At 59.2% G+C, this 21,901-nt stretch overlaps 9 protein-coding genes across 9 annotated transcripts; 5 read left to right on the top strand and 4 right to left on the bottom strand.

The window, feature by feature from the left end:
• Positions 1-647: 647 nt before the first annotated feature.
• GGTG_12657 (hypothetical protein) lies at positions 648-4,491 on the bottom strand (the record flags this gene model as incomplete). The annotated part of the gene is made up of 4 exons (XM_009230558.1): positions 648-2,997; positions 3,071-3,575; positions 3,649-3,958; positions 4,096-4,491. 4 exons carry the CDS (start codon positions 4,489-4,491, stop codon positions 648-650), a joined length of 3,561 nt encoding a protein of 1,186 aa, XP_009228822.1.
• Positions 4,492-6,480: 1,989 nt separating this feature from the next.
• On the bottom strand, positions 6,481-6,884 carry GGTG_12656 (hypothetical protein; the record flags this gene model as incomplete). Its single annotated transcript, XM_009230557.1, has 1 exon — positions 6,481-6,884. The coding sequence occupies one exon, from the start codon at positions 6,882-6,884 to the stop codon at positions 6,552-6,554; it is 333 nt and encodes a 110-aa protein (XP_009228821.1). The 3' UTR covers positions 6,481-6,551.
• A 201-nt stretch (positions 6,885-7,085) lies between these two features.
• On the top strand, positions 7,086-9,113 carry GGTG_12655 (hypothetical protein). Its single transcript, XM_009230556.1, has 2 exons — positions 7,086-8,418; positions 8,482-9,113. The coding sequence occupies exon 1, from the start codon at positions 7,189-7,191 to the stop codon at positions 7,657-7,659; it is 471 nt and encodes a 156-aa protein (XP_009228820.1). The 5' UTR covers positions 7,086-7,188; the 3' UTR covers positions 7,660-8,418; positions 8,482-9,113.
• A 1,563-nt stretch (positions 9,114-10,676) lies between these two features.
• Positions 10,677-11,103, top strand: GGTG_12654 (hypothetical protein; the record flags this gene model as incomplete). Its single annotated transcript, XM_009230555.1, has 2 exons — positions 10,677-10,754; positions 10,876-11,103. The coding sequence occupies 2 exons, from the start codon at positions 10,677-10,679 to the stop codon at positions 11,101-11,103; spliced, it is 306 nt and encodes a 101-aa protein (XP_009228819.1).
• Positions 11,104-11,157: 54 nt separating this feature from the next.
• Positions 11,158-11,575, top strand: GGTG_12653 (hypothetical protein; the record flags this gene model as incomplete). The annotated part of the gene is made up of 2 exons (XM_009230554.1): positions 11,158-11,326; positions 11,472-11,575. 2 exons carry the CDS (start codon positions 11,158-11,160, stop codon positions 11,573-11,575), a joined length of 273 nt encoding a protein of 90 aa, XP_009228818.1.
• A 465-nt stretch (positions 11,576-12,040) lies between these two features.
• GGTG_12652 (hypothetical protein) lies at positions 12,041-12,520 on the bottom strand (the record flags this gene model as incomplete). The annotated part of the gene is made up of 1 exon (XM_009230553.1): positions 12,041-12,520. Exon 1 carries the CDS (start codon positions 12,233-12,235, stop codon positions 12,041-12,043), a length of 195 nt encoding a protein of 64 aa, XP_009228817.1. The 5' UTR covers positions 12,236-12,520.
• Positions 12,521-13,194: 674 nt separating this feature from the next.
• On the top strand, positions 13,195-15,078 carry GGTG_12651 (hypothetical protein). The gene is made up of 2 exons (XM_009230552.1): positions 13,195-14,310; positions 14,447-15,078. Exons 1-2 carry the CDS (start codon positions 13,839-13,841, stop codon positions 14,974-14,976), a joined length of 1,002 nt encoding a protein of 333 aa, XP_009228816.1. The 5' UTR covers positions 13,195-13,838; the 3' UTR covers positions 14,977-15,078.
• A 1,229-nt stretch (positions 15,079-16,307) lies between these two features.
• GGTG_12650 (general alpha-glucoside permease) lies at positions 16,308-18,955 on the top strand. Its single transcript, XM_009230551.1, has 5 exons — positions 16,308-17,352; positions 17,436-17,817; positions 17,913-18,451; positions 18,558-18,644; positions 18,713-18,955. The coding sequence occupies exons 1-5, from the start codon at positions 16,858-16,860 to the stop codon at positions 18,779-18,781; spliced, it is 1,572 nt and encodes a 523-aa protein (XP_009228815.1). The 5' UTR covers positions 16,308-16,857; the 3' UTR covers positions 18,782-18,955.
• Positions 18,801-21,111, bottom strand: GGTG_12649 (glucose oxidase). The gene is made up of 4 exons (XM_009230550.1): positions 20,719-21,111; positions 20,033-20,654; positions 19,321-19,955; positions 18,801-19,253 (listed from the first exon to the last, which is right to left on the bottom strand). The coding sequence occupies exons 1-4, from the start codon at positions 21,056-21,058 to the stop codon at positions 19,033-19,035; spliced, it is 1,818 nt and encodes a 605-aa protein (XP_009228814.1). The 5' UTR covers positions 21,059-21,111; the 3' UTR covers positions 18,801-19,032.
• Between the last annotated feature and the right edge of the window lie 790 nt (positions 21,112-21,901).

Here is a 21,901-nt window from a genome sequence, read left to right as displayed (position 1 = left end):
GCCATCCCGAACATGTGGATGTAACGCACAGGAGCTGTGCTGGAGGAGTTGCCGCTGTCTTGATCAGGACCAACCGGGGCGCAGAAGGAGCCCTGAAGTAATTAACTAGGAATTGTCTCGGTAGATACACATGGCTGGTAGCTTTTGTTGGGATCCTGCACAGTCTATACATCCCTTTGATCCATGACACAACTTCACGGCGCGACGAGATTGGGGAGAAGAGCTTGAGAGGAGGACGATATTTAGTGAGTTGTGTTGTGAAGTTTCACCTCTACCAAGTTTCGAAATCAACCCCATGGTAAACATGGTTGCAGATAAAAGGAGATCAAATGCAAGAATTAGCGCAAAACCTGTAAACAAAATGATAGCCCTCCGTGTATTCCCACAAGTTACATTGCCAGTCATAGCCCATCCCTTCGTCACGTTTGGTGAAATGTCGTTACATCATGCCGAAGAAAAAGAGAAGGGGAGTGGCGAAAAAGCCCCCGAAGCAACGGGGGCGCATCTTGCCGGTCCAAAGAAAATGGCGTCAGGAGAATGGGCAGGAGGAACCCGCGCCGCGACGCGCGCATTGAAACGTAGTTCTCGCGTCATATCAAAGAGGTCCAGAAGCCATACAACAGGAGAGGGACAAGGCAGGCGTCCACCTAGGCGCCGTCGCCGGCCTTCTCCCCCTCCGGGTCCTCAGCCTTCTCCTCTTGGTCGTCCGCGACGACGACAACGGGGGCTGACGCCTTCTCGAACTCGTCGCCGCCCTTGCTGACGATGGTCTGGTAAGGCGCGAAGCCGTCGGTGTTGCTGTCGGCCTCGCGCCTCGACTTCCCGTCGTCCTTGTCGGCCTCGTAGCCCGCGTCGTCGTCGTCGTCGTCGTCGTCGTGGCCGTCTCGCGGCTGTGCGGCGTCGGCATTCTTCTTGGTCTTCTCCTCTTCCTTGGGCTTCTCCTCCTCGTCCTTCTTGGCCCTCTCGCCGCCGGCGTTGGCCTGCGCGTTATCGAGGTCGGCCGCACCTTTCTCGCCCATGCCGCCCTCCTCGAGCGCCTCGCCCTCCATGACGACGCGCAGCTCGAGCGCCTCGTCGCGGCTGTAGATGCGGAACCCGACGACGCACACGGCGCCCCACGGCTCCGGGCGCGACTCGCCGTCGTCTTCGGTCTCGTCGTGGTCCTTGCCGACGTCGACGCCGCCGTTGGCCGCCGTGGCCGCCGCCCGGGCCGCCGCCTTTAGCCGCAGCGGCTCCTTGGCCTGGTCGTCGTCCTCCGAGTCAAACAGCTGCTCCCAGTCCGAGACGGGGCTGTCGGACGAGTCGTCCTCCGAGTAGCTCGGCTCCGGCTGCGGCGCCGGCTCGGCCTGCTGCTGCTGCTGCTGCTGTGCCTGGAGCTGGCGCTGCTGCGCCTCCTCCTCGGCGGCCTGGATGCGCCGTTGCGCCGCCTCCTCTTGGTCCTTGTGGTACTGGCAGATTACGGGCAGGGCCGGCGGGGGAGGGCCGCCCTCGACGGGCGGCACGGGGACCTTGTCGTCCTTCTCCTTGTCCCCAGCCTGCTCCGCGCTGGCCTTTTCGCACTGCGGTGTGTCGAGCGGGGTATCTTGGGGAGTGCTGGCGGCGGACAAGGCAGGGCTGCCATCTCCGCCCTCGCTGGTGGACTTGCTGGTTTGGGTCGGGTCGGCATGGGGAGGTACGTCGATGTGAGTGGGCTTCCCTTGCGACGCGCTGCTGCGCTCAGAATTGCCCTCCTTGTTAGACGGCACGGACTCCCCGTCATCGCCGGTTGGCTGGTCGGGCTTGACGGCTAGTGTTTGGGCTGCGGTATCCGGCTTCGGCTCTGTCTTGGCAGGTTCCTTGGTCAGGTCGCTGGAGCTGTCAGTGGAGGGCTCCTCCTTGTTCTCTTGAACCGATGTGGAGCTCTCATCCTTGTCGTTGGGCTCCACTTTATCTTGACCTTCTGAGGACTCCCCAGCAACCTGCTCCGGTGCTTTCTCGTCACTGGTTTTCCCAGCGGTGCTAGAAGCAACAGTTGTCGAGGCAGCAGTTGTCGAAGCGGCCTCTGCCCCCTCACCCTCAGCGTCTTTCTTCGCAGCGGCAAGAGCCTTGTCGACAGTCTTTTTCTCGGCAGCAGCGGCTTCCTCGGCGGCCTTCTTTACAGCTTCCTCGGCGGCGGTCTTTTCGGCGGCGGTCTTTTCGGCGGCGGCCTTGCGCTCCGCCTTGCGCCTCTCGCGCTTGCGCAGATTCTTGGCGTTCTGCGCCTGCTGGATCTCCCTGTTGATGCGGCGGCGCTCCCAGTTGGTGCGGCGCTCGTCCTTGCGCTCACCCGAGGCCTTGGAGTGGTCGGCGGCGCGGCGGCGGCGCGCCACCTCGTTTAGGTGCTGGGCCGCCTTGGCGTGAGCCAGGTCGTAGGCTCGCCCGACCTGGGCCAGCTTCTCGTTCTCGTCCTTGTTGCGGCACTCGCGCTTGACGACGGCCTCGACGCTCTCGCGCGTGGCCCAGTTGCGGTCCGCCCGCACCGAGATCCAGATGGAGTAGTTGCCCGCGGCCATGTCGGGGATCTCGACGCCGACGGAGCGCTCCATGAGGTAGTTTGCGTGCGACCGCACGACGTAGTCCTCCGGGTCCGGCTTGCCCTGCTCGTGCACGCGGAAGCTCAACTCGAAGCTGTACTGGCCCTCGAGCCCTTTGAAGTAGCGGTCGTCGAGCTGCGAGAGCACCAGGACCAGGGGTGAGTCCCGCGTCAGGCGCACGTGGAACTTCTCGTGCCACTGCGCCCGCCAGGGCACGTCGACCCCGATCCAGCGCTGGGAGGAGCGCCAGCCGTCCTCGCGGAAGAGCCGGGTGCGGTCGATGTGCTGGAACTTGCGCAGCATGTCCTCGTACGTGATCCAGAAGACCGAGTCGCTCCCGAAAGAGTGCTTGAGCTCCTGCTGCACTTCTTGCTCGTTCCACTCCTTAGACCCGTCCGAGTAAGCGCCCTCCCAGATACCTCGTCTCTTCGATCCCCATGGGTTTCTGTCCATTATTCTCTGCGTTAGCGGCGGTCAAACGAGGTTTGACCGTCTTGGGCGGGATGTGCTTTATTTACCTCAACTTCAGAAGCCGGGTGCCATTCGTAAGCGTTTTCGTCTCGACGACGTTGTAGGCGTGACGTTCCTGGATGCCGTCCCTGTTACCGTGGCCACCGTCGAGCAGGCCAGTGGAGAGGCCGAACAAAAACTCCTGGTTGACTTTGTCGAGTTCGTTGTCCCAGAACTCGTCCGTGTCGAGAATATCCGACGCCAGCAGGTCGGTTGTGACACCGCCAGTTAGGTCCTCGAGGCCCTCGCCAATCCAGCCGCCGATCAACGAAGCGTAGTCACCGTGGGCCTTGGCGTAGGCCTTCTCCATAAGCGGCACCCACGTTTCGTTTTGATTCACATTCTGGCCGAAGAACAGAGCCTTGGAGCCAGTCTGGTACGTCTTGCGGTACGTGATTTCTGCTTCGTCCTTGTCAATCTGTTGGAGAAGGTCGCGCTGCATGCTGCGGTCGTCCCAGCAGGGAGACTTGAGGAAAAGCTTGTCGTCGATGATGGAGTATATCCATTCGCCATCTTAGGAGCCGTCAGATTATTTTCTTAAGCCCATGTCGACAATATTCTTTATGGTCAGGGGGCCGCTGCTTACCTCGGTAAAAAACGAAGCCATAAATCCCAATCTTGGTATTGTACTCGACGCATGAACGGCGAACAACACCTTCGATATTTGCCAAACCACTGAGACTGGCAATCAGCCAGCAGTCGCCCAGACCGCCCTGCTTGACATCTGACCCATGGATCTCCTTCATAAAAGTTGGCTTATCAAAGATCTCATGGATCCGCTTCACGGCCTTGGGGACGCTGGAGTTGGGGTCTCGCGCCGTCTGCGTGCTAAGCTCAAACTTGGTCTTCCCCAGGTAGTTAAGCGTATTCCCCTTTCGCCATTTTAGATCCCAATCCTGTCACGACCATGTTAGTAGTGCTGGCATTGGGTGAGACATACCGGCCCCGCGGATCGAAAAGGAGACACGTGATCTCCCAGACGGCATCCCGGGCCATTTTGACCACCAACATAGAAATGGAAAGGGTGACGTACCAGATCAAACCCCGGATCCCGATATCGCTTGTTGACCCGCTTGCACTCCTGGATGATCTTGCGGACCCTGCGTCTGCACTCCTCTGCGGCCCGTTCGTAGCCGGCCGTGAGGAGCTCGTTGGCCCGGACGGAGGCGGTCGAGGCCGGGACGGGGTCGAACGGCAGGATCTTGAGAGCCTTGGTGAATTGCTCCTTGGAGAAGCGCTCCCAAATCTGCTCGATGCTCTCCTGCGGCGGCAGCTTGATCTTCTTTTTCTTCTTGTCGTCCGCCCCGCCCGCTTGCAGCGAGGGCTTCCCCTCGAGCCTCCCTTCGAGCTTGGATCTGCTAGCCAGCACCTTTCTCCGCCCCTCGTCCTCCGACTCGGACTCGTAGCCCCTGCCCCTGGGCGCAAACATTGTGGATAGTAGAAGGAATAGAAAGGTTATAGGCGGCAAAATCGCACAAAATGGGTGCTGAGCCCGAAGATGGCCGTCTACTATATCGCGGGACTCCGGTCTCGCAGAATCCTTGGACTGAAGGTGGACGAACCCCACGGAAGATACGCGCTCGCTTTACGCAACAGGGGAGCGGGTGCGAGAAGCACGGGAAACTCGGTCAAAGTCAAAACTAGCAAAAAGAAGACGAAAAAAGAAAAAAAAAACCGAAAAGAAGAAAGGTCAAGTTAAGACCGCCGGACGTTTCGGAAAGCTAGCGACTGACTTATGCGGCGTTGACGGTGCGAGTTTGGTGCCAGGGGAAAGGGGGGCGCGGGCGGCACCGCGACTTGTTGAATTTCTCGGCAAAGCTGACTCGTTGGTGCTAGCAGCTCGTGTCGGTGTGAGCGGGCTTAGGTGGTGCAGCCGAGCTGACCAAAAGGGAGTGCAGCTTGTTTGTGTTGGGGCGGCCTGGAACGCGCGATCGGCGGCGAGGGCGCGGGTTCCCGGTCGTCTTGGTGCCTCCCGGCCACCAAGGTGCGCGCCGCGGCGGGCGTCGATAAGGACCCCGAAAAATGTGATGGAAAAAAAATAGGGGACCAGTTTGAGACTAGGGGTCCTTTGGCGCAGCACCAAGGCCGTACTTTGGCGCTTAGTGCGGGTGGGTGCAGGGGTCCAATCAGCGCAAGCGTGGATACCTAGATGAGGCGATCAGGGGGGCAAAAGCAAGGAGGGAGGTGCATCCGCCATTTGGGGGGGTGGTGACACCAAAAGGCGGTGGGACTAAGACCAGCGCCGGGATACGATATCGGAGGACCCAGACACGGTGCGGCGGGAGCGGCGACCTACGTATCGTGGTGGCTTATATCCTCTAGGGGAAGCGGGGAGGGAAGGAGAAAAGGACTGGCAGAACAGCCGACTCTTATGAGGGGGAGTCGTCGAGGCAGCAGACAATCATGCAGGCCGAGGAGACTAGGTCAAGATGCAACAGGGAAGGTTGGTTAGGCTGCGGCCTTGGGTTCCCACGATGCCCAATCTTGGGGCGAGCCAAGGCTCGCTCTTATACTGGGACGAACCTACATGAGATGCAGTGCTGTTGCGGTGAAATGGCGACCCCCGACACAATAATGCACAGTCACGCAGCGAGGATGATGAATGCGAATATGAAGCTTCATGTCTATGTGGTTATATCACGCATCAATGTCGCCGCAGTTGCTCAACGGCGGTCATTTTCTCTGAATCGGTGCACGGCACACACTGGGACTGTACTGGCTACTAGTACCGGCTAACTATGTGCTGGGGGCAGCTGTCCGTCAAGGCTGGGGTTCGGTGCGGCTTGTGTAGCACGAGATAACGACAGCATCCAACATGATGAAATGCCACTGTGTTCCCTCTCACTTGTTGTTTTCTCTGTCCTCGAAAATCGTCCAAAACGCACGGCGGGGAGTGGAGAATGGTAGGTGGCGGGCGTGGGTTGATTGAGGGACCGACGCTAGCGCTGGCCCGCTGGAGTGGCTGGCTACAGCACCCGGCTGTCTGCCTTGCTGACGGACATCCACATGGTTTGCGTGGCCATCAATTATCACAGCTGGGCAGGCTCGCCTCCCCGACCAGGCTCGGATGCAGAAAGGCTGTGAAACATAACCGAGTATATTTTCGAGTCTTCTGTCGGCGGCCGCTCAACGTCTCGGGTCGAAGACGTCCTCGAGAACAGGGGATGGGAACTGTGGAAAAGGTTGGCCAATGGGTAGAGAAATGAGTTCCTGCAAGCACCCTTGATCCGAATCCTAAGAATCCCACCTGCTTACAGGTGGCCTCTCTCAAGTCATCAAGCGCGCCACTCTCCAACAGTTTACCATGTTAATCCAAAGACAGCCGATGAATGGCATTGATAACAAACGGTATTGGGCGGTGCCCGGGTGCGATTCAGGCCGTTGAATCGCACCAGACTCGCCCGCCTTTCACCCGCGATTCCAGTTGAGCCTGGCTGGGATCCACCATGTTCCTCGCGCTCCACACGGACTTAAATCATGCTGCCACAGCTAGCGGCTAACATCGTCAAGAACGGCGGCTCTGGTCCCCTTTCCACTCTTCCTCATCTCGGAGTTGCTGGCGTCAATCCAGTCCACCGCAATCGCCGCGCTGATCAGCACTCGACTGAGGGTAGCGGCATCCCGACCTTTCTGATCTCGCTGACATCCCGCTGTGACCTGGCTGACAAGCCACCCCGGCTCCAGGCCCCATCCACCGCCAGTCTTGCGCAACCGCAGCTGGCCAATGGTGTCGGTCTGGACTGCTCCTTGCGCTGTTTTTGACCGCACTAACGGCCAAGACGCTTCTGAGACGTGGGGTCCAGACCAGTCTCGTCCTGCCATGCTTATCCATCCTGATAGTGGCGGGTTGAGGCGGCTGCCCAACGGACGAGCTGACAGGCTGAACTCCCCGTCTGTTCATCGTCTAGAACGGGAAACGCGACCAATAGCTAGGGCCTGGGGACTTCACTCATCCTCGATGTTTCTCGTACACGCGGGAGTACCTCCATCTATCGCCCACCCGCATCCTCGATCCGCTAGTCCGTCGACTGCGCCTAGAAAACGATGTTCCTACCCACCCACCCAGAAAGCAGACGAGGCCCCCAACATCCATTGACCAAATGAGGACACAGAGACAAGCCCAGCCATGGTCCTGTCGTCCCAGTCATTCTCAGCCGCAGAAGGAGGGTTCCGCAAGCTGTCGCATCATTTGATAGGTGGCCTGCGTTATCACAACCCCGCGCCGAGCTGGGAGAACATGCGAACTGGCGTCGCTCAGACGCGCATCTCCCCCGCCGGGCCCATCACACTCGAAAGTGCACAATCATCAACCAACGAACCGAAGCGCAAACACACTCTCTGCCTCCGTTTTGGGGGCCCTGCCATACCTGAAATGCAGAAACATATCGTGCACCTTTCTTTCGGGGCCCCTTCGCTCGCCAAGAAGCCCATCCACATCCGCACATCCGCAGTCCCCACAGCCAGGAGCCCAAACCCTGCACAAGATTGCAGCCTGGCGTTGCACCTCACGATATCCTACTGCCTTCCCCCTCGTATAGCCGTGAAGGCGGGCTTGCCCAACCTCATGTTGCACCTGTCCAACACTACGCGCTCATAGGTGCCGTTATACGAGCACAAGCGTACACAGATGTGTTTACCCACCGGCCCGCGGCCTCCTTGTGTCAGGTGCCACCCTCGCGAAAGCTCATGACCAGGGCTGCACACGGAGCTCTCCCGGCCCATCCCCGACGATGCCGCACCCCGCCCAGCAGAAGAACCTTTTGTGAACATCCGGTCTATCCGTGAACCATACAATAGTTGCCCGGATGCACCGTAGGCAGATGTCGGGCCACGCACTAGATCCGTCGGCTAGCGCGGCTGTCACATAGGTTCCCCCCGCATGGTCCACTGAGTAATCACCGTCACGCTGGCGTGATTCCACGCTGCCTAACTGCTGTGCCTGCCTACCACACATGCCCAGTCCCACGTGGGTCGAGCTGCCCGTCAGCCTGACCCACGCCTACGCAGAAAGTGGTACGCGAGCGTTACGCGGGGCGTATACCGAAAATGGCATAGCAGAGCCTCAGACAAGGATGCTTCGTTGCGAATTTTAACTCCCCCCCAAGGCCGAATGAACCGGGCAGATGGGCTGGCATGGCTTCCCAACCACTCCGCGATGCATGTGCGCTCCGCATGCAGGCGGGCGCACGACGCCTGCAGGCTCGCCGACGTAAGCGAGGCTCTACCAGCCAATGTGCAGCTTCATCAGCTGCCCTCGGAGCTTGGGAGGCTCCGTCTGACCCCTCGACAGCAAATCTTCACAGACACAGGCGGCTCTGCTACCTTTACTGGGCAGAAGGCACGACACGAAACGAAGGTGGGCTACCTCGGCAGTGAATCCCAATGCAGTCATCTATTCACATACCGTATTTATCACCAGAGGTTGTGTACGATGGGGCTCGACGGCCATCTGTATATCTCGGCTACCCTCACACCCCACCACCCACCATTTGGCTCGGCGTATTTGGATTGCCCAACCTCGATATGTGACGCCTTTTGCCCTCCTCCTTCGGTACTGTGTCATCCTCGAAAATTCCCGGCCATGTTCGCGTTGTTTGCCTAGAACAAAGGAGATCCGGTCAGCTTGTCTGTCTCTGTGGTCTGGGGCCAAGGAAACGTAGCATGTCGGACGAGAGACGCAGGTCAGAGGTCAAGACATATTTGGCGTAATCATGTGTAGGACAACGGGGTCCAGTCATTTGAAAGCTCTTTCGGTATTTTTCTCATCATAGCGTCAAGTTAAGGGAGCATATCATCGTGAGCCACTTACCATCTCAAGGAACGATTGGATGCAGGAAGACAATATGCGCATCTAGCTCTAGGACTTGCTTGTTAGTTAGCACTTGTAAACATAGCCGGAGGAAGTTGAGTTATGAAATCAGGGTGATAACGAACTTGATTTAGCACATCGAAGAAAATCACTTCTTGCAAGTATGCACATGTATCATCGAATCACCATAGAGGATTGTTGGGGTAGAGATGAGAGAACAGAATAGTATAACATAATACCGGTAGGACTATAGCTTTGCGCTCCTCTTGTGGTCTGGTCTGAAGGTAAAAATTCACTGTTAGATTCTGAACGAACACGTCCGGAAGTTCGTCAGCAACGAAAGCCCTTCGGCTAGCCTCAGTATATCATGTTTTGTTTATCAAGGTATTCATGATTCATCATAGGCAATGAGGGATGAAAGTAGAATGCGGGTTGGGGGATTGCTAATTACCGCTTGTCTGGCGAACCGAAACATGTCGCCTGTGGCTATCGTGGCTTGCGATGTTAGCTTTTGACATGTAGAGAGCAGGCTACTGGGAGCGTGAAGCTTAAGAACTGCCTCAGAACAAAACCGGATGTAAAAAAAGGTCGTCATGGCCGAAAGGCTCCAAAGAAGCGAACGTGATGTGATCATCAGATGGGCAAATGCACAGGCAAGGATGGGAGAGATAATCCGAGCTTACCGTCTTTCTTGTGCTGGGATGGAGGGGTCTGGCCTGCCTTTCTACCTCGAGAGAGAAGATAAGAAGATGACAGTCAGGTCGCTGAGCTGCAAATGAACCAAGAGAGGAGGTGGAAGTAGGAATGGGCTTACCCTCAAGGTCCCCCTCGGCTCTTCTCAGAAACGCGTTCGCGCATTGGGCGCGTGGGCTGGAGGAGGGGCTCGCTAGCACTTCCGGCAGGCGGGCCCGAGACATCTGGCGGGAGTGGGAAAGGATGCGAGGTCAATAAAGCCCAGCCCACTTTCGCGAGCCAAGAACCAACAGCCTTGACGGCGGACTTGATGGTAGGCATGGTTGAGAAGAGGCTTTGCAGAAATGGCGATGTGGTGGTGTTGGTAGGAGAGTTGAAGAAGGACGAGTTGGGAAGAGTGAAGAAAAAGTGCGGCAGCTCAAAAAGGAAAGTAACGGGGTAAAGAATTTGAAACTGGCATCTGGTTGGCCACCTAGTGGGGCAAGGGGCCTTGGGATGACGTACCACCTGGAAGACTACAGAAGACTTCCATGTCAGTTGGAGGAAGGAACGAAGCTGGCGCCCTAGCTGGGTGGGGGAAGTAGAGGAGGCGGGCTCCCGTACCGCTAGGGCTACTAGAACGACCTAGCAACCAAGCGAGTGCCCTAGGTACGGCCACGCTGGGCTGGGAGACAGGAGCGTCAAAAGGGCTGGTTCTAGAGCTGTGTCGGTCAGGCTTTATAGCTAGCTTGATCATCACCCGCTACTGTTTACGTGCGGAAGTTGGCACTCACAGGGACGCGATGACTACTTGGGCACCTACCTAGGTAGGCACCTACTACCTACCTAGCCATAAGGACCCACCTAGGGGATGTTGATAATCACTGAAGCTGAAGACATCCAAGGCCTCCAGATCAAGAGAATGGTTGCGTTTTCTAGGAATGACGGCGTGGTTTGACCGTCCGATCTCCGTCCGGCAGAGATCTGGATAGACAGGAAAAGAAGGGGATGAGGCATGTCCATGCAACGTCCAAGCATTGAACCAACAAAGGCAGAGGTAATTGTGGCAGCCCAAGCGAGCGCGGCCGCCATGGGTCAGTAGATGGACCGTATGGTGGGTATCGGCAACGGAAATGCGTGCGATGATGGACAGTGCCGAAGGCGACAAGAGGCGGCGACGAGAGCATCACCTGGACATCCACACAGCTGAAGTGTCAGAAAGAGCATCCCGATCTCGAACGTGAGAGGTTCGGTCTTGGCAAATGCGGGCACCAGTGTAATGAGTAGGGAGTCTGGAAACGCGGCCAGCTTGCGCATCTTGCTGGCTTACAGCCCGGGGACGCCGCCCCTGGTTGCCGGCAGGAGCGCCATTGTCCTAGCGCCCATATCACCGGCGCCGCCCTCGAGGCCGAGTGGGAAGGGACAGCAAGTGGCCGAAGTCGACGCTACGGGTCACTAGCGGTGCACCGCATGGTCGGCTTCACGCCTAGTCAACCCGGCAGGCACCGAGGGATCACATTTGAGGCAAATGTCATGTCGGCTGGGGCATCGCCCAGATGAGAAGACTAGGGATGGGGAAGACGATAGGATGGCAAGACAACAGCAAGACCGACAATGCGCAAAGGCAACAACAAAGGGGCAGTCTGCACGGAAGCACAGATGTTTGAGGGCGTCGACTGTCGTCTGGCATTACCTATGGCGGGCCAGGGGGGCCCATTCAACCTCTACCCCATTGACGAGCAAAATGTATCCACTACACGCCCGGGCTGGCGGAGGCGGGCATGTAAGTCGTACCTCGGCCATACCGGCTGGCTCGGGCATATCTATCACTACATTGCGCCTTGCACGGGATAATATGGCTCACTGGCGATGTTCCACTGCACACCCGGGGACTCAGCCTGCTTTCCACCCACCGACCCTGTTTGCAGACTGCCCTCCACTCGCCCTCGAAACGGCAGCGGGCTTCAGCAGCCGCGAAGTCCCTGGCATGACAGCTAATGTGGGCAAGCCAATCGACCGCTTGCAGCTCTGACGACCAAGAAAGACAGACTGCGTGGGCGCGTCCATATCCAAGATCCCCCCAACTCCCGCTCCCGAGATTTATTGTCTTCCCCAACCTTTTCCACCAGCAAGGCAGGCCCAACAAGACAGACGAGAAGGAAACCCAAGGGTGGAGGTCAAGATTTTGCCTTTGTGGCTGCCTTGACTGCTTTGGCTGCCTATTTTCTGCGGTTGACATGTGAACGCAGTTCCTCCCCCCGGCTTTCGCGAGGGGCACTGGTAAGAGGCGGAGAACAGGATAATAGGCACTTGGGGTCTGAGCTATCTATCGTGGCAAGGAGAGAAATAAGAATACTAGATATATGTGTTTCTCTCTGAGTCCTAGGTTTTAATCAGACCCGTCCAAAATTAGGTCTGCCTCCAGATTGCGGCCGGCGCCGACAAGTCGACGATGTTGATGACAACGCGCTATTCTACCTAACCGCGAATGCGGTGTTCACTGAAAACTGCGGGCCCAGGTCGACGATGGGCACCGTGAGGGCCGAGTCTCGAGGATCCCAGGTTCGGGGAGGACACCGTTCTCGAGGGCATGCGCTCGCGCCCGCGCGCCAGCACCAGCTTTACCAATAGGATCCCGCTCGAGAGCGCCGTCCTCAACTGGGCACCAGAAAGGGTCGAGAGGCATCTGCATATATCGCCATGAACTGTGGAGCCTGCTGTGCCGTCAGGAGAGATCATATCGTCGGAAACGCGGGCATGTTCTGGCCGGAGCGCCAGATGCACGGGGACTCGGGCACGGAGGTCATGACCGAGTGTCAGGCTTGACGTTTCGGCATTATCAAATGCGTCGACTTTGGCGTTGGCCATGGTTGGTAATTGCGCGAACAATACGATTGTGCTCGGGCGGAACGAAGTCTGGATTACGCAAGGTGGGGTTGCCATTGCCGACCCCACGAACATTGAGGGTATTCCTTCGGCTTTGAGACAGTAAAGTGCTGACTGCATCACTTCGAGGCCATAACGGTATCATTCCCCAACCGAGCCCCGATATAGCCCGCGGGCGAAGCTAACTGCTTTCTGCTCTCCTGTCCCTGTCGTTCGCCTAGGTGAGGCCACGATTGGGCAACCCACACACGATCTCTCCGGGAAGTGGGTGGGGACGAGGAGCACTGTACGAGGTAAGTGATTGGTCTAATTGTTGCAAATGGATCCATAAGCTTAACCGCAAATAGCCAGACACAAATATGTAATCCTTGGACAAACCTGGTCCGAACATCATTTTCGATATTTGCTTCTCCTGCTCTTTTTCTCCATCTAGCAAACTTGGTGGCTGGTCTTAAGCCGCTATCTGGAAGACACGGAAAGGGTATAGCCACCGCCATGGTCGTTTCACCTGCTAGTGCCGCTACGATGATCCTATCGAGCGTCTGACAGCTGGAGGTGTGTTTGGCGTGGACACGCTGGCGGCCTGCTGAGTAAGGTCAGACTGATCAAAACCGCAGCAGAGGTCCATTGGACGCTAGGCGACATTTGGCGGTCACTGCCACCCCCATCTGGCCCACCATCGACAGGGGACCAATGAGCGTTAGCGAGCAATCCCGAGAACCTTGTCAGCTGAAGGGGGATGGCAGCTCTCGTCTTTCCCCCAGCCAAGACAAATTTGATGGCGTTTCTGGGTCGGATATGCGCGAAATCGAGGGGCTTCTGTGCACGCTTCTTAGCCCGCAGTTGGACCCGTCGTCCGTGTGCGACATGGGTCTTGGGGCTTTCTCCTTTTCTTCTTTGCGTGGCCTGCCCTTTCTTCTTCTTCCTTGATTTGACAGGGCTCTCAAGCTCCGCCGGGATTTGAGCCTCGGACTTCTCAACCAAGGGGTCGACGTCAACAACGCTGCATCCCAGGTCTTCCGAGGCCTCGGTCTTCCAAAAAGCTCTTGCGGGCCCAGATCTCCCCACATCCTGCGACCTTCTCAGTAAGCTTCGGTGCAGCTACGAGGCCGTTGCAGCTGAATCGGCCCAGATTCCCACCAGCCCTAGTCGTCTCCTCCGCTCGGTATCTCCCGTCCCAGCTTGCGGGCTCAATCGCCGCAGCCATTGCCTTGCTACCCATCCCCGTCTTCTCATGACGTGCAGCAGCCGCACCCGCGCACGCGAGTGAGGTCCACTTCCAAGGCATAGGGCTCGAGGAGGGGAGGGCCTCTTGCACAAGGGCCAGACCGATTGCGTCTTGGCCCTCGCCGAAAAGTGCCGACGCTAGGGGACACTGCTTCGGCCGGAAAGAGGGCCCGAGCCTACCAATGCCACGCCGGCCAGACACTGACCAGGCCGCTCGGCGGGAAAAGCACCACCCAGTCGTCGTCCTGCTGCTTGTCCTCGCCCTTTTCGCCGCCTTGGTGGCCACAGAGCAGCGGCCGAACGAACATGTCGTCCTAGCCGACTGCCGCGCCGGCGGTACTACTGTCTTCTCGTCCCAGGTCGCCTACTTCAGCGGCATACCCAACGATAAGCCTCAGGACGTGGCACCTGTCGTCACTCCCGCCAACCAGACGCGGCTATGGCCCTCCAACACGACCACGGCGTTTTTCTCGACCACGGGAACCTCATTTACCGCCAAGCTTGGCCCGCCAGTTGGTTTGGGCGCGTTCGCCGGCACGGGCTTCAACGACTACACCAACTACACATGCTGGCGGAGGTATCAGGCCAACCTTTACAAATATGATGGTGCCATATGTGCCATGTCGTACGACTGTACGCATGAGCCGATGCCGAGTAGGTTTTCTTTCTTTTGCTTTTGCTTCGTGTTTCCCGGGCCCCTATCACGTTGCAAACGGCCCCTTGGCATCTTTTTGCACGTGAAGCGGCAAATACAGAGATTGGTGGTATCGAGGCTGACCATGTGTTACAGACAGCACCAAACCTGGCCCGGACCCAAAATCATCGACCGCACCCAAAAGTCCGGACGGAAGCGCCGGCCCCTCGGCGCCAGGAGCCAATGGGAATAATAAGGGCGGGCCGTCGGAGGAGCTATCCCTGGGAGCCATGATCGGCGCTATAGTTGGTGGTGTCGTCGGTCTGGCTATGGTGGCAGGGCTTATAGCCTTTGTCGTCATCCAGAGGCGGCGCTGGAGGCGCCAGAAGGACGCGCTAGATCGGGAGACAGAGACCATCTTGCTGGCCGCACCCAAGATGACCCCGACGGCGGTGGGCGGAGAGGCCATGGGTAAGAAAGACTTCTACAAGTTATCGTCGCCGCCGCCTCCGCCTTCCACCTCGCCACGCCCACACTATGAGGTTGATGGACAGTGGCGAGGGGCTGAGGTTCATGGGGCTGGCGTTGTCAGGGAGCTGGATGGTGTCTATGTCGTTCCTGAGCTGGACGCAAGAGGGAGTCCTACGCCTGTGACGACTACCGACCCTGCGAAACAGGACAGATAGTGTCACCCTGTTGTCTTGAGTTGAGGGATACTCTATAGCGGAATAAAAGTGTGCAATTAGCGCTTTGTAATCACGAACCGGTCGTATCATATAATAGGCTACCGCTAGGCCAGTTCCCATCATGTGCCCCGTTCTTGGAGCCTCTCAGCCGCAGTAGCGCCTCATGAGCCCCATCGCCTTCCCCTCGACGGCCCCAGATATCCAAACCGCCAAGCGCACTAACAAAGGGGACGAAGAGGCCGACACATCTGGGGTTTGTGGGGGGGCTCGACGATGGAGAAGGCTCAGCGGCAACCCCAGCCTCCGAGGCCTGCGCAACCACCTTGGCGCGTGGGGACGCCCCACCACTCCCGCATGCGCCCGGCGGGCTCCTGTCTAGTGGGAGCTTACCCAGCACGCAGAGGCTCGAGGCGCTATCGGGAATATCGAAGCGAGGGCCGCTGTTTCGCTAGGCCATGGTATCCCGTCCCCAACCTCTTCATCACGGTCTTTGATAGATTTCCTCAGCTGTAAGATGGGTGCAGGCTACCATGGCCGCAGGCGGCGGGCCGCAATCACTCGAGATCAGGAGCTGCGGCATTATGGGCAATCTAGAGGGCGCTGGTGTTTTGCCAGGATAGGGAGGTAGGGAAGCAGCCGCGGCAGCTACGCTGATGCTGTTGCAACGTCTAAACGCTGGGCAGCCAATAGCCAGTCACATCGTGATCACCCTGCATGGGGGTTGGCTGCCTGGGGGGTGAACAAACAGGGTGGCGAGTTATCATGGCCGGGACACTGATCTAGTGTTGTTGAACTGAGCCGGACGGAAAGGGCGGTAGCGGCTCGGGTGCATTCAGCCGATTTGCTCAGGGTATCAGGTGAACTACACCCAGTCTGGACTGGATGGTCCCCCCTCACGGCTGCACCTCCGTCCCCGACTGGCAGGGAGCAAAGTATTGGCACACAGGCTAAACATCTTGGAAAGCCCTGTAATCTGGGGCATGCCATGGTAGGTACCGTATCAGTGATGCCAGCGGGGTCCCAAACAGTCGTTTTCACCCTCACGTCTCCCTCACTCCATTTCTCCCAACTTGAGGCAGGCTCGAAATTCAGATTATTGGACTCTCATCACTCTAGCTAGATAGGCAAGGTAGCCGACCACCAAACTCTCGGACGCTGGCTTTGAGATGTTGGAGATTCGTTGGCTCCACCGCTTTGTGGGGGTTGACATGCTGGGGATGCATCGCTGGCAAGGTGATAGTTAAGATTGGGGGTGGGTCGAATGCGGATGCACCCAGCAGAGACTGCTTGCGACATTGCCAGGCCGCTTCCCCTCCCTCAGCCTGCGGCAAGGCCCAAGCCGCTGCCAACCCCAGTGTCTCCATATCTTGCGCAGCATGCACACACCACTTCCGATTGGTGTCGCTCTCGGTGCTATTCCGCATGTGGGAGTGTCACCCAAAGGACCGCCGAGATATTGGGGGATGCCATGGCAATCGGTATTTCTCAGCACTCAGGAGCACCCCTTCGGCATTTGGTGGTGGGGTTCTACACGCAGCAGCACACCAGAACCTGGCTCGCACCAGAAGCTACCCTGGCCGTTGATGCCGATCGAGGCTTGTGGGGAAGGCCAGGGGCGTAGGTTTACAGATGTCCCTCGCATGCCAACCGTAATGTAAAAAAGGTCGGGATTCCCGGCTGGAGAGACATGGGGGTTTGTTGTGGTTCCCTCCAGGGCACTGACCTCTTCCCGACTTTGAGTCAGGGCAGCTGAAAGCGTTTTTCCTTGTCCCTGGGGCCTCCTTGCAAACTATCGCTCCTCTCCCTCGTGCCCGTCACTGAGCTGCGGAAAACACCAAGCAAAACACGAGGCGCGGCGGCGCAGACGACTTCCCCCCCAATATGGCAACCCCCGAGAGCAAGGTGACGATCAAGGCCAACTGGCGCTGCTTCATCGCCTGTGGCATCATCCTCATCTCGCCGTTCCAGTATGGCGTCGACTTCGGCCTCATCGGCGGCCTGCAGGCCATGCGGGGCTTCCTCGAGATATTCGGCTACCCGGCCAACAACAAGATCGGCTGGAACCTCTCGCCGCTCCGCCAGCAGCTCATCTCGTCCTTCATGACCCTGGGCGCCTTCGTCAGCTCCGGCACCGCCGGCTTCGCCGCCGCCAAGCTGTCGCGCCGCTGGTGCCTCTGGCTCGCCGCGGCGCTCTGCTGCGTCTCCAACGTGCTGATGATGGCCTCGGAGGACATTGGCACTCTCTATGCCGGCCGCCTGCTGATCGGGCTGGCCAACGGCTGGTTCATGACCTTTTCGCAGCTCTACATCCAGGAGTCGAGCCCCGCCAAGTACAGGGGCCTGTTCCTGACCGTCTTCCAGTTCATGACGTCCTTTGTAGGTCTTCCCCCGTTGCGTGCTCCGCATTCTGGCTTGTAGATGGACGCTGTCTTGCTGACGCCATGGAAACCGGGCGATAGGGCACCCTGATCGGTGGCATCGTCAACTGGGCCACCGCCGGCATCCCCGACAAGCGGGCGTACCTCATCCCGCTGGGCCTCATCTACATCGTGCCCGTCATACTCTCGGTCGCCATGTTCTTCATCCCCGAGTCCCCCCGCTGGCTGATCCTGCAGGGGCGCGCGGACGAGGGCCGCAAGGCGCTGGCCTGGCTGCGGCCCGACGACTACGACGTCGACGCCGAGGTCGCCGAGATCCAGGCCGCCATCGACCGCGAGAGGGATATCAGCAGCGGCGTCGGCATCCTCGACATGTTCAAGAACCCCGTCGACCGCCGGCGTACCCTGCTCTCCGTTTCGGCGGTTACGCTGCAAGCTGCTTCAGGCTCCATGTTCATCATTGGTACGTACCCCTTCCCGCGGCCCAGCCATGTGCCCCGCGCAGTGGGATATGGTAAATGATGGTTATATCTGACCTCGTCTTACTTCCCTCAACAGCATACAAGGCGTACTTCTTCACCATGGCAAACGTCCAGGACCCGTTCGGCATGTCGTGCGTCCTCAGCACCGTCGGGCTGGTGGCGCTGCTCGCCAACTCGCTTATCGTGGTCCGCTACGGCCGGCGGCGCGTGCTCATCGGGTCCGGCCTGGTCATGTGCGCGGTGTTGCAGCTCATCATCGCCATCGTCTACCAGCAGCGGCCGGGCCAGTCGTCGACGGGCCAGGTCCTGGTCGCGCTCAGCTGCCTGTACATGGCGAGCTACAACGGCCTGGTCGCGGCCTACGCCTGGCTGGCCGGCGGCGAGATCCCGTCGCAGCGCCTGCGGAGCCACACCTTTGGGCTCGCGGCCGCCGTGGGCTTCTTCTTCGCCTGGCTCACCACCTTCACCGCGCCTTACTTCATCAACCCGGACTCGCTCAACTGGGGCCCGCGGTACGGCTTCATCTGGTTCCCGTCCGCCATGATCGGTGCCGCCTGGGTTTACCTTTTCCTCCCCGAGACCAAGGGCCGGACGCTCGAGGAGATTGACGAGATGGTGAGTTGCTGTCTGCCCGGTGGCTGCCTGCCCGGTTGCTGTCTCTGTTTTGTCAATGTTGCTGGTTGGAACTGTGAACTAACCACGCCCACTTGTTTACTTTCAGTTCGAGGCAAAAATCGGCCCTCGCAAGTTCCGAACTTATGTGTGCGTCGGCGTCAAGGCTGAGGGGAAGAAGATCGAAGACTATGAGGTATGTCCTACTATACTACAAAAAGGAGCCATGCTCGTGGTGTCTCCAGTCGGCTAACATATTGACAGAATAACGAGGTCGAGACGGTACAAGAGGTTGAGGCCAAGTCACTCGAGGCCGGCAATAAGAATGCCTAGGGAATAGAGGGGGCTGGAGAGAGAGAGAGAGAAGATCCCCTGTCTAAGGCCTACACTAGAGACGCGGTCTCGCGCATGAGGCTTCCATAATAAAGTGACCAACGCGTACCAGGCGCTCATATTCGACGTCAAGATTTTTTTCTTGCCCTTGGGCGATACCCGTGCAGACACTACTCCCGAAACCAAAGGCGCACTTTCGGATGTGCCAAGTTGTTTCTCGTATCGGGATTGTCTATTTCTCGTCCTTGCTATCAAGACTTGTATACGGAAGACCGCTTTATGATCTCGGCGGCGCGCTCGGCGATGGCGTAAAGAGTGGCCGTCGGGTGACCGCTGTGCTGCATGGGGAAGATGGACATGTCGACGACCCGCACGTTGCTGGTCCCGTAAACCTTGAGCTGGGGGTCGACCACCCCGCCGAGCTCCCTGGACATCATGGAAGCCGTGCCGAGGTTATGCGACCCGAGGATGGCTGGGCACCAGTTCAGCGGGTGGTTAGCTGCTGAGGGGATGGAGGAAGTGAAAGAGGTTCTACTAACTCGAAGTGCGCGTAAACTCCAACCACTGTTCATCCGTCGCGTTCTCCGGCAGGACATGCAGCCCGGGCGCGACGCGGACCGGGCCGAGCGAGGCCAGCGGCTCGGTGCGCCACAGCCGTTCGGACCACTTGCCGACCTCGGTCTGGGCGCGCAGGTCGAACCCGACGAGGTTCAGCCTCGGGTCGATGACGGGCCTGTCCACGTCGGCGACGGCCGCCGACGCCAGGTGCACGCTGCCGCGCGAGAAGGGGAACAGGATCCAGCCGGCCGAGCCCGCGACGCCGCCCCCCGCGACGAGCGCGAGGACCTCGGCGAACGGCGCGTCGTCGCCTCTGCCAAAGATCAGGTCGTGCTGCAGGCGCAGCAGCGTCTCCACCGCGGCCGTGTGCTCGGGCCTGTCTGCCGCCGACGCTATCAGCTCGGCCCACCGGGGCAGCTCGGCGCGCGCGTGGGCCGCGACGGCGGGCGCCGACGCGCCGAAGAGGTCGGCGGCGCTGATGAAGGCCTGCAACACGGTGTGGCCTGTGAGGTTGGCGGCGCTGCTGTACTGGAAGTTGGTGTTGGGCTGCTCCTGGAAGTTCTCGCCGACGCCTGGGAGGTCGATCTCGACGTCGATGTCCAGGTGTTTGAGGATTCTGCAACGACATGGCCCCGTCAGCGGTCCGTCTTCTGACGCTGGGGTTGCGGCTGGTGCGCGGCGGGTGACCCTCACCGTGGGTTGCCGATCCCCGAAGCCTCCAGTATCAGCGGGCTTCTCAGCGACCCAGCCGAGAGGATGACCTCCTTGTTGGCCGAGAGCTCCACGGACCTGCCATCCGCTGCAATGTACTCTATACCCGAAGCGCGTTTGCCTTGACAGCCCGCCCCTTGCCTCGTCCCTTTTCCGGGAGAAGCCCAAGTGAGGCGCCGGCCAGTGCCCCTGATGATCTTCAGGTTCGGCCTGTTCTCGGCCGGGTGCAGGTACGCGCGCGCAGAGTCCCAGCGCATGTTCAACCCCCGATCGAGCGTCTGGGGGTTCGTGCTGACGCCGTAGACGCTGCCGCCCGCAGGGTCGACGTTGTGGGGCACGCCGAGATTCTCAAAGGCCTCGCGGACGGAGAAGGTGTAGGGCGAGTCCGTGGTGAAGCCCCGCGGGTAGCCGGTGTGGACCATGCCCCGCTGGTTATGCATCGCGGGCTCGTAGGTGACGCCCGCTCTCTGCAGCGCCTCGCTGGGGGGAGTGAAGGCCTCTGATCGCAGGTAGTAGGGGAACAGGGCGGAGAAGTTCCAGCCCGGGTTCCCGAGCGCCTCCCACGCGTCCATCTCGGCGGCGTCGGCGCGGATATATGTCATGCCTGCGGGCGGTTAGAATTTTATGAGCTGGTCGTCTGAACAAAACTCCCGGGGAATGGACACTACCATTGATGACACTACTACCTCCGAGCGCTTTGCCCTGATGGTAGTCCAGCGGCTGCCCGTTGACGCCCGGCTGCGGCACCGTTTTGTACGCCCAGTCGGTGCGGGTGTTGAAGTTGAGCAGCCAGGAGTCGGGATCGGTGACGTTTGGGTTACCACGCTCGTCGCCGCCGGGCTCGATGACGGCCACACTCACCGAGGGGCTCTCGGACAGGCGGCTGGCGACCACCAGGCCGGCGGTGCCGCCTCCGACGACGATGTAGTCGAACGCTTCTGCCGCCACGGCGGAGGCAAGCCATGCTTGATAGAGCACCATCATAGCGCCTGTCTTGTGTTTGTCCATTCTCTCGAGTGAGGAGTATGTGCTTGGGCACGGATCCGTGGCTCTGCGCCGCGCCAATCTTCACTCGCTGCGGCTAGGGCGAGGGCTGGTGCTCCATTTATACCGCCCGAAGAGCAAGCCCCAGCCAACGCGCTGGCCATGTACATGGTGTGGGCAGCCCGGGGGAGAGGGGTACATGGCGTCCGTGACGTCGTTGAGAAATGGCGATCCTAAAAGTCGAGTAGTGGGGGAAACCGGTCGGGGGCAGACCTCGCGCGGGCGAAGGATCGATGACTTGGGAGTCGGGCCGAGAAGGAATCGATGTCCCGACGATGCGCAGACTCGGGACCGAAAGCAGCGGGCTTCGGGCAAGGCAGGGCGCAAGGCAGGCTTTCTGCACATAGCAGTTTCTCCCGCAGGAACGGGGAGAATAATTTTGCCGGCTGAAAGTGGAAAACGTCAGCAAAGAATCCGAAAGCTCCCAGGATGCAGTTGTTGCGTCTAGCTCTCATTTGAGCTGCAGACGCGTGCTCGAGTGCGTTGCAAGGAAGAGGCTCTCATGGTGTTCTATTTGGAGCAAATTACGGAGCCGACACGGCGCAGCTCTCTCGGCCAAGCGGGAAGGTTTGGTCGGGGACCCGTGACTGAGGGGGACATCTGGTCGACGTTGGACGTTACGGGCCGGTCACTGGCAGCCTTGTACGTGTGCCTACATGAACCACAACCCATCGCCCTGGAACTCGCCCACGGCCAAGCGGCAGGCGGGGCCGCTGGCCTTGTGTCCTGAACAGGTATAGATTCCTCAATCCAAGTCACCAACATCCTATTATGCAGGGTGGGTGCAGGGTAGGTCGGGTGGCTGGT

This window comes from Gaeumannomyces tritici (assembly GCF_000145635.1).
Source record: "Gaeumannomyces tritici R3-111a-1 unplaced genomic scaffold supercont2.9, whole genome shotgun sequence".
In the NCBI taxonomy this organism is placed as follows: domain Eukaryota; kingdom Fungi; phylum Ascomycota; class Sordariomycetes; order Magnaporthales; family Magnaporthaceae; genus Gaeumannomyces; species Gaeumannomyces tritici.
Note: the sequence above shows the minus strand (reverse complement) of the source record. Positions and strands in the feature narration are given on the sequence as shown.